Source organism: Micromesistius poutassou (assembly GCF_964030765.1).
Source record: "Micromesistius poutassou genome assembly, chromosome: 23".
Taxonomy (NCBI): domain Eukaryota; kingdom Metazoa; phylum Chordata; class Actinopteri; order Gadiformes; family Gadidae; genus Micromesistius; species Micromesistius poutassou.
Window position 1 is genome coordinate 1,648,820 of NC_140293.1, and position 11,156 is coordinate 1,659,975.

An 11,156-nucleotide genomic window follows, 5' to 3' on the forward strand; every position below is an offset into this window, starting at 1 on the left:
AGGATTAGTTTTAGGATTTGGATTCATTTTATGGTTTTATTTTATGGATTATTGGATTGTTTTGTAATGATAACTTTGTTTTCATCATGATAATACAATGAGCCTATTGTTTAAATATATTATATAAGTCAATCATGTCTCAAACTAACTGACATCACTATGTGGAAGCCAAAAAGCCTCGGAAATAAATCGTGGGATATACTTTTGAGATGACGAAAGAGTGCCATCTATTGGCCAATGCATCTATTGATTTGATTGATTGATTGATTGATTGATTGGCTGTTTATTGTGTCTACTTACGAGATAATTTATTTTATATATCATCTTAGCAATTCCAGCAAACTTATTTGAAGAATAAATAAGTTAATAATTGTGTTCAAGTATCAATCAAATTTTGACACATTAACGAAATGCAGTGCTTTAATCTTAATTAAGGCGTTACACAAAGGCAACATTATAACATAACAGAAATAGGCCTACGTTAACGAGTTTACTTCGCAGGAAAGTTAGTGAGTTCACTTGTTCGGCGTCTCTGACCCGACGTCCAAGTCCTGGCAGATCCCTAAAAATAAAGCTGTCTTTGTCAGTCCCAACGCATTAAAGTGCGAAAACATGAGGCCTACGTGATGTTAAGTTGAGAGCATACTGCATTCGAGAAACCGACGGCCAAGTGCGATTTTTGATATGTCACGATTTTTGATATGTTATTACTTTGCTTCCTAGTCTTCTTCTGTCTCTCTTGCTCGCTGCAAAAACATTTAAGCATATATTATACGGATTAATATGGGGGGGGGCGAACGCAATTGTCGAGGGGGGGGGGGGGGGGGGGGGTCGAACGCGGGAGGGGTGGCACCTGGGGTGGCCAATCGGGTTCCAGGGGTGGCCAGTGCCACCCCGGCCACCCCTCTGGCTCCGCCACTGCTGCACACCTGTGGTGCATTGGGCAATCAATGCACACAGGTTAAAGGTGGTATGTCATGGGACCTTTAAGGGCTCCAGTCGAATAGTCCAGAAAATGGCGGCCTGTGTCTTTTGCCAACGTCACAAGGCCAAGGAAAGGTGTGAGGGCGATTTCATTACTTGCCAGGCCCAGGCCCAGTGTACACTATGCTACAGAGGAGATGGAGCATTGAAGCACCTTTCCTTGGCATACAGATAATTTGACCAGCTCTTATCATGGCTGACACTTGGATACTTCAGAGTCGTTTCTCTGTTAGGAACCTTCATAAGATATAAATACTATTTGACCACAGCCAGGAAGAGCTCTGACCTGACAGGAGGTCACACCCACTCTTCTACTCTTTATAAACTCTGCAATAAAGCAGTTTATACATCAACAAGCTGTGTCCTCGACACATGGTCAACTATCAGTGATACGCATCATACGTGTTTGTGTATATGTGTTTTCTAAAAAGTTAATGTGGGTGATGGGTCAAAATTCCTCTCATGGTGACAACAAGGCCAAGGGAAAAGGAGATTAAGGTTTTGAGGAATCACAATTGCAACCTGTGGATTTGTAACCGTAAAAAAATATTATCTACAATTTATTATACAATTTATTTCTATATATTTGTTGTCCTTTTAAAGCACAATTTTTAAAGGGTAGTTTTAAGATTAGTTTTAGGATTTGGATTCATTTTATGGTTTTATTTTATGGATTATTGGATTGTTTTGTAATGATAACTTTGTTTTCATCATGATAATACAATGAGCCTATTGTTTAAATATATTATATAAGTCAATCATGTCTCAAACTAATTGTGACATCACTATGTGGAAGCCAAAAAGCCTCGGAAATAAATCGTGGGATATACTTTTGAGATGACGAAAGAGTGCCATCTATTGGCCAATGCATCCATTGATTTGATTGATTGATTGATTGATTGATTGATTGATTGGCTGTTTATTGTGTCTACTTACGAGATCATTAATTTTATATATCATCTTAGCAATTCAAGCAAACTTGAAGAATAAATAAATTAATAATTGTGTTCAAGTATCAATTAAATTTTGACACATTAACGAAATGCAGTGCTTTAATCTTAATTAAGGCGCTACACAAAGGCAACATTATAACATAACAGAAATAGGCCTACGTTAACGAGTTTACTTCGCAGGAAAGTTAGTGAGTTCACTTGTTCGGCGTCTCTGACCCGACGTCCAAGTCCTGGCAGATCCCTAAAAATAAAGCTGTCTTTGTCAGTCCCAACGCATTAAAGTGCGAAAACATGAGGCCTACGTGATATTAAGTTGAGAGCATACTGCATTCGAGAAACCGACGGCCAAGTGCGATTTTTGATATGTCACGGCTGTCTTTAGTTATTACTTTGCTTCCTAGTCTTCTTCTGTCGCTCTTGCTCGCTGCAAAAACATTTAAGCATATATTATACGGATTAATATTAATTCCTATATTCTTATGTATATATAACACTACTTACATTGGTCGACATGGTACTTTAATATATTAATTTATTTTATACAAATACTAGTTGCACATGCCTGCCAAGTGACATTTCCCTATGGATAATTTAGAAAGTGGGCGGGACACAGCGTCACGGCAGCCAATGGGAGCACAGCATGACTGGGGTCGCGATATTTTGTTGACTTGGCAGCCCCTGAGGGTCCTTCTTGTCATCTTGAAAGTTTCCCAACCGGCATCTGATCTGTCTTCGAGTCATTGCTCCGAGACAAGCCCCGTTCCGAGTACCGACGACATGGGTCTGTCTGACAGGAACTAAAACCGGTTTGTTTAAGTTTATCGCCAACGTGCGCGATAGAGAGCTGCCCCGTCGACATGCGAAGCAGAAGCAACTCGGGCGTGAAATTGGACAACTATGCACGCATCGTGCACCAAACGATACTTCGACACCAAGTGAGTGATGTCGGTGTCGAGATATAATGTCACAGAAGAACAAATTACAAGTGTGTGTGTGTGTGTGTGTGTCCGTCCGTGTGTGTGTGTGTGTGTGTGTGTCCATGTCTGTGTGTGTGTCTTTGTGAGAAGAATAAGCGTGTTTTAGTTGACACGCACAGGCCCCGTGCGATGTGTGTCGTAAACGTGTGTGCATCGTTCAGTAACCGCACTGCTTGTGTGTATGATACGCCCCCTTACACACACACACACACACACACACACACACACACACACACACACACCCTCTTGAATGTAATATTATACACTAACATTGTGTGATTTGTATTTTATTTCGTTATTTATTACCATACATTACAACACTGGATTTCATTACACACACAACACACAACCTATTCAGCAAATATAATGTCTAATGACACACACACACACACACACACACACACACACTGTGTATGGCAACACTTCCTGTTCCTTTCTCTAATTTCCCTTCCGAAAAAATGACATATATCAGAGAGCTAGCAAGCTTATTTGCCAAAGTGAAGGACTAACTCCTCTGCTGCAACCAATCGGCTTGCTGCTCTCATTGGAGCTGAACGATGGGTAAGATCTCTCCATCGGTCTGTCAGCTGTACACACACACACACACACACACACACACACACACACACACACACACACACACACACACACACACACAATGCCATTGCCCGTGTCATCCATACAGGCACTCAGAAGCTGTGTTCGAAATTGTTCCCTATCACGGATATAGTGCACTATATAGGGTGCTGGCCATTTTGTAGTGGTGTTCGAATTCTCAGTGGTTAATTTCATTCAGTGGACAACAAAATACCCCAAATTTGAGTGAACGTACGATGTTCCCTACATGTGACTCCCGCATACCACAATGCAATGCGGGAGCATTTACTGACTCGTTAGAAATGTTCAGCCTAGTGTCCGAATACTGGTTTGTTCGTTCCCTATATTGTTCACTATATCATAAACACTATATAGGGAATAGTGAGTGAGGGAATAGGGAACGATTTCGAACACAGCTAGTGTCTGGCCAGGGTGTAGTTTGTCTCCCACAATGCATCAGAAGGGTTTATTAGAACTATTATTAGGGACTCTGCGGTGAGGATACCGGTGTCAGATATCTGTCAGGGTTAATTCACCAAAACACATGTAGGTGGTGGTGACGAAGGGTGTCTGACTCCTAGCTGAAAGGTTCTGGGTTCAATCCCCAAAGTCCACACTTCACCTGTGGGCATCCCACAGCAGCCAGTGCTCCTTAAAGGATCCCTGAGTTCGACGTGTCTGCGACGTGACTGAGGAGTACAGTCCTACATCCCGACCTACCTGACCATATGGCCCGTCTGTCGCTATGAGGGGATCTAGTAACAGGGTTGACCTTTAGGACAGCCACTAGGACACCCCAGGTTGACCCCTGACCTTCTCTCTCACCCTCAGCACACATGTGACATGCATGTGTCTTTATTAGGACCCATTGGAGGGGTTGTGACCTATGACCTTTGTGGGTCTCTGCAAGGACCTTTTTAATAACAGGATGATCCTTTGACCAATGTCTGGTAGACCTATGAACTGGTTGACCTTTACTTGTCTACCTCTCAGCTCGGGACCCAGTGACAGGCTTCAACTATGCCCTATTCACTTGACCTTTGACTTTTAACCTGAGTCTGTGTGTCTCTGCTCAGGACCAGGGGACAGGCGCCCTATGAACCTGAACCCATCTGTCTACCCATCTATGAACTTTGACCTTTTGACCCCTTCTCTCTCTCCTCCAGGACTCTTTAAACAGGTTAAACCATGACCTTACTAAACACTGAACTTGACCTCTCGCTCTCTCTAGAACCCAGTGGCTAAACTACAACCTTTGGACTTTGACCTTTGACCCATGTCTCCCCCCCTCCAGGACCCTTTAAAGAGGTTAAACTCGACTCAACTATGAACTTTGACCTTTGACCCCCCCTCCAGGACCCGGTGACGGGCCTGCTGCCGGCCAGTGAGGACCAGCCGGACGCGTGGGTGCGGGACAACGTGTACAGCGTGCTGTCGGTGTGGGGGCTGAGCCTGGCCTACCGCAAGAACGCCGACCGCGATGAGGACAAGGCCAAGGCCTACGAGCTGGAGCAGGTAGCGCTGTGTGTGTGTGTGTGTGTGTGTGTGTGTGTGTGTGTGTGTGTGTGTGTGTGTGTGTGTGTGTGTGTGTGTGTGTGTGTGTGTGTGTGTGTGTGTGTGTGTGTGTGTGTGTGTGTGTGTGTGTGTGTGTGCATATTTTTGTGTAAACATTGTATAAACATGTAATACATGTTTGTGTGTTTAGTAGTTTTTGTACACCTGCAAGTGTAAGTGAGAGTGTGTTTGTGTTATCATTTTTTGATAGCTATCACTTTAAATATTTTTTCTGTGTTTAAAATATTCCCATTCTCTCTCTGTCTCTCTCTCTCTATCTGTCTCTCTCTCTCTCTGTCTCTCTCTGTGTCTCTCGCCCTCCCTGCAGAGTGTGGTGAAGTTGATGAGGGGTATCCTGCAGTGCATCATGAGGCAGGTATGTTAACACTCTTCTATGTTTCTCATGCCCTCTCAGTCTCACTCAATCTCTTTCTCTCTCCGTCTCTCCCCTTGTACAGTTATCCAGCACTTCTATCTCTGGATTCGCTCTCTTTAGGTAGCGTGTCACAACACTATTCCTTTTCTCTCCTCTCTCCCGTCTCCTCTCTCCTCTCCCCTCTGTCCTCTCTCCTCTTTGTTATCTCCTCTCGCCTATCTCCTATTTCCTCTGTCCCCTCTCCCATCTCCTCCTCTCCTCTCTCCTCTCCTCTCCTCCAGCTGGACAAGGTGGAGAAGTTCAAGCACACCAAGAGTCCTCTAGACTGTGTCCACGCCAAGTACAACACCAGGACCTGTTCCACCGTTGTCGGGGACAACGAGTGGGGCCACCTGCAGGTCGACGCCACCTCCCTCTTCCTCCTCATCCTCGCTCAGATGATCGCCTCGGGTGTGTGTGTGTGTGTGTGTGTGTGCGTGCGCAAGTGTGCGTGTGAAAAACAGGGGTTGCGTGTGTTTTTGCACAGAGACAGTTATTTATATTTCACTATAATGTGTGTGTGTGTGTGTGTGTGTGTGTGTGTGTGTGTGTGTGTGTGTGTGTGTGTGTGTGTGTGTGTGTGTGTGTGTGTGTGTGTGTGTGTGTGTGTGTGTGTGTGTGTGTGTGAGATGCAGGTCTCCATGTGGTCTATACCCAGGATGAGGTGGACGTGATCCAGAACCTCATGTTCTACATCGAGGCCGCGTACAAAGTGGCTGTAAGTCTCCACCTCTTCGTCCTCCTCTTCCTCTCTCTCTCTATTCAAACATTCCTCACAATAGCTGTGTGTTTACCTCAGTCTAGGTTATATCTGAGTTTAACTGGTTGTTAACAAGCGTATAGCTAAGTTCAAACCCGTCCCTCACGCAGGTGGATTCAACTTAATATATTGATCTGATATCGACTCTCGATTTCTTATTTCCAGTTATTGATCATTCTGTATATTTAGTTGATGTTGTGAATGATGTTGTCTGAATTCTTCTTTTTTTCTGGTGCTGCAAAGGATTATGGGATGTGGGAAAGAGGGGACAAGACCAACCAGGGTATCATCGAACTGAACGCCAGCTCTATAGGCATGGCTAAGGTAAACAGTGTCATTACATGGTTTTCGCTGACACACTCACACACACACACACACACACACACATTCCCTCTCTCTCCCCCACGAACTCCCTGACCTAACCCAACAGTCTGCAGAGAGAGTACGGTGCCCCTGTTGTTAAGGTTAGGGTGGTGTCATGTTTACAGAGGCTTCCTGGAAATAAGTCTCACTCAAAAATAACACAGTACACAGTACTAGACCTTTACACATACACACACACATGCATTTATCATTATGCTGTTCTGCATGCTATGCTACAATGTGCAATGCTATACTAGAGTTCATACTTTACCGTTGGTGCATTTATTTTTATTATGCTATTTGCAATTCTATGCTACACTTATTTACGTATATATGCTCTTATATACTATACTCCTGCGTTCTTCACTGTTAGGGAATGCATGGAATTATGAAAGCGTAGTTTAGCATAATAATTAAATTCATTCTTAACTGTTAGGTTCATGCATGGAATTATTTTTGCTGCACTGTACAGTTTCACGACACAATGCTATGCTACGAGGCTATGCCAATCACACACTGCCTGCTGTGCTCTGTTGTGTCCTGCAGGCGGCGCTAGAGGCCCTGGACGAACTCAACCTGTTCGGAGCCAATGGAGGCCCTGGGTCTGTGGTGCACGCCCTGGCTGACGACATCCAGCACTGTCAGGTACACGCACACGCACACACACGCACACGCACACCTTGACACGCTTGGAGGCCAACCCCTCACCGCCAGGCCATCCTAAACTCCTCCCACAGTCCATCCTGTCGTCCATGTTGCCGCGGGCGTCCATGTCGAAGGAGGTGGACGCCGGTACGCTGGCCATCCTGACCTACCCCGCCTTCGCCGTGGAGGACATGGATCTGGTCAACATCACCAAGGAGGAGATCATCTCCAAACTACAGGTAGACACGGGCGGCCAATCATAGCCAAGATACAGGTGAACACAGGCGGCCAATCATATCCAAACTGCAGGTGAACACAGGCAGCCAATCAGATCCAAGATACGGATAAACACAGGTGGCCAATCATGTACAAGATACAGGTGAACACAGGCGGCCAATCAGGTCCAAGATACAGGTGAACACAGTCAGCCAATCACATCCAAGATACAGGTGAACACAAGCAGCCAATCATATCCAAGATCAAGGGGACACCAGGCAGCCAATCATGTATTCCCTCTCAGTATGTGGCGTATTGTATTTTGTGCAGTCTCAATATGAGCTCTATTTTCCGTGTCAGGATTTATTAGAAACAAACAGATTTGAAGTGTGTTTGGATGTGAACTCTATTCTCTCTCTCCAGGGTCGCTACGGATGCTGCAGGTTCCTCAGGGACGGCCACAAAACCCCCAAAGAGGTAAAGAGACGGACACACAGACACACAGACAGACAGACCAAGAGAGAGGCAGAGAGGCACACGACTGGAAGACAAACGGACGGAAAGCAAGCGAGAGAGAGAGAGAGAGAGAGGGAGAAACCCCCAGACGTGCAGAGGGACGGCCCTGAGTCTGCGCTCTCACACACACTCTACCGGCTTGGCTCTGAAACCGCCAACGGCCGGGGGCCATTAATAGCATCAACAGCAGGGAGCACTCTCTGTGTGCGCCGCTCACACATCCAAAATGTCAGCCAGCTCAGGGGGGGGGGGATCTTGTGTGGTCACTGGAGCCGGCCGCAAGACGCCGAAGGAGAGTGTCACATAGCAGGAATACCTCTCTGTTCCCCCCCCCTCAGCCCCTCCACACCGGGGCTCCTCGACGGGGGGGGGGGCGGGGGGGGGTCTGCAGGAGAGGGGACCCCACTCTGGGTCGTCCGGTATGCAGATGACGTCATGGGAGATGGCTGACTGATGAGTCTGAGATACCTGACGAAGTGTGTGTCTGTCTGTCCGTCCCCCAGGACCCCAGCCGCCTGTACTACGAGTCAGCAGAGCTCAAGCTGTTTGAGAACATTGAGTGTGAGTGGCCTCTGTTCTGGACCTATCTCATCCTGGACGGCATCTTCACCAACACCCCCGAACAGGTACCCCCCCGCCCCCGTGGGTGTGTGTGTGTGTGTGTGTGTGTGTGTGTGTGTGTGTGGTGTGTTATGCAGTTAGTATGGGTAGTATATGTGTGTGTGTATGTTATCCATAGGTGTGTTAGTTCATGTGCTGTGTGTGTGTGTCTCATCAGGTACAGGAGTACCAGGAGGCCTTGGAGGGGATCCTGATCAAGAAGAAGGATGGGATCCCCCTGGTTCCGGAACTCTACAGCGTTCCACACGACAAGGTAGCGGTCCGGTTTGTGGCGTCACAAGTGGGAGTGGATTTTAAAGGGGATCGTTTTTGAGTAACGGGTGAAATGCTCACGACGTCAAATTCAAATTCCTGTCAATTATTTAACTCTTCTTCTCATCTTTACTCAGCTCGTTTTAGTGTCTTCGTCAAAGTGTTACACCACAACTACCACCGTTGTTGTTGTGGCATACAATGCAAATCAAGCTGACTCCCTTCCTAGTTTCCAGTTTAAAAAAAAAACTAGCATAGCCACCGCTAGTATGTTTGCCGAGCCACTGGCCAGGGGTCATGATGATCCCGCTGCTTGTCTGGTGCTAATCAATCCGCTATTTCATATATGCTATGCTAGCTCGTCCTCGTCACACGGTCCGTTTGTCGTTCCCACTCCCCTGATCACCCGGTGCAGGTGGAGGAGGAGTACGGGAGTCCTCACAGCGTGGAGAGGGTCCCCCTGGGCAAGTGTCCTCTGAAATGGGGCCAGTCGCTCTACGTCCTGGGCAACCTGCTGGTGGAGGTGAGGGGTCGCCCCCCACACTGCACTGTACATTGTGAGGCGCCGCCCCACGATACACTACAGTACAGTACAGTACAGGACAGTGCAGCAGCATTACAGTCACATGGATGACCTCATTCCTACAGGGTTTCCTGGCCCCTGGAGAGATCGACCCCCTGAACAGACGCTTCTCCACCGTTCCCAAACCCGACGTGGTGGTCCAGGGTGAGAGGTCAAACCACGCCCCCAGGCCTGGAACGCAATGCGCCCTACATCATATAGAATCATAACAATCAAGTCATATCTTGGCCAAATTGTGATATCTAACCCAACTCTACTCTCCCAACGCTGCTGATTCACTGGGCCTCATTGGCTATATCCTAAGCCAATCAGAATGATTTTTACATTCCATAATCACCATCTGCCCTAGTCATCTCTTTGACTTAAAGCTAAAGATGAACCTTAAAAAACGACTTAGGCAATTATGCTATGAGGTTAACGATACATTAGTAATGCAAATTAACATTTTTCGGGTTAAGATCTGAATATACTTCATAGCGATACTTATGTATCGCTATGAAGTATATATAATATCCCCCCCATCCCTTACACACAGTGTCCTGTCCTGGCTGAGAATGAGGACATCAAGGCTCTGCTGATGAAGGAGGGCATCGAGGTGGAGACCGTAGCGGGACATCCACCCCCTCCACGTCCAGCCCTCCAGGGTCCTCAGCCACATCTACGCCCGCCTCGGTGAGACCACCGCACACACGCACGCACACGCGCACACACGCACACCACACGCACGCGCACACGCACGCACACATTGAGCATACCCAAATCTACCTTCACCTATAGCGAGTCCTTCTCACATTTTCCACCTTTTTACTTGTATATAGATTTGAATATAGGTATTAGAATATGTTTGACATGCCGGGTAGGAGAGCTCCCATCATGCAAGAGCATTCCTTCAGAAACATATTTAAACTTTTTTTAATTTAAATGTGATCTAAAGTTTTTAGTTATTTACTGTGGTTATGTATGGTTATGTAACATGTATATAGTATGTTTTATCTTTATTCTAATATTATATTTTATTTAAAATTGTTAAATTTTATTTGTATATATAGTCTTGTTTCGCACTCTCTTTTCCCACTGTACTGCTGGTCACTGTGAATTTCTCCTAAGGGGATTAATAAAGGACTATCTAATCTAATCTAATCTAATCCATGCGGATTCTAGTAGAGGTAATAGTACCACTAGTTAGCGTGAGTAACGCTGGTTCCCTCCTCAGGTCGCAACCAGAGGCTGGGTCTGACGGGCCGGCCCTACCGCCGCATCGGGGTCCTGGGGACCTCCAAGTTCTACATCATCAGGAACACCATGTTCTCCTTCACGCCCCAGGTGAGGGCCCTGGGTCGTCAGGGGGGTCACGGGGAGGTCGTCAGGAGGTCATCAGGGGGCCGTGCCACTTCAACTTCACTACAGGATGGATGAGTCTGAATATCTAAAGGAGAACATGTGTTAAGGCTGCATTTTTGCGCAATTCTGTCTCTTATGGTTAAAAATGGCAGATTTGAAGAAGAGCAGGAAATAGGCCAACAGTGAATTCTGGAATATTTGAGTAGTCGACAATAAATTCTAGACATTCCAATCGTCAACATGTGGTTTGACGATTGGAAAGTTCTATAATTTATTACTATTGAATGAATTCCAGAATTCCGACATTTCCTAGACTGAACCTTTTACAAACTGTACATGTTAAAATTCAGCTAACCAGATGTTCTCTCTCTCTCTCTCT

At 46.2% G+C, this 11,156-nt stretch overlaps 1 protein-coding gene across 1 annotated transcript; it reads left to right on the forward strand.

The window, feature by feature from the left end:
- Positions 1-2,119: 2,119 nt before the first annotated feature.
- On the forward strand, positions 2,120-10,852 carry LOC311368677 (phosphorylase b kinase regulatory subunit alpha, skeletal muscle isoform-like; the record flags this gene model as incomplete). Its single annotated transcript, XM_084487474.1, is given in 17 exon segments — positions 2,120-2,872; positions 4,868-5,026; positions 5,394-5,441; positions 5,723-5,891; positions 6,116-6,198; positions 6,484-6,564; positions 7,150-7,248; positions 7,341-7,487; positions 7,888-7,941; positions 8,484-8,606; positions 8,759-8,854; positions 9,269-9,376; positions 9,502-9,580; positions 9,972-9,976; positions 9,978-10,046; positions 10,048-10,108; positions 10,650-10,852. Coding segments are annotated over 17 exon segments (1,662 nt in total). The 5' UTR covers positions 2,120-2,794.
- Positions 10,853-11,156: the final 304 nt, after the last annotated feature.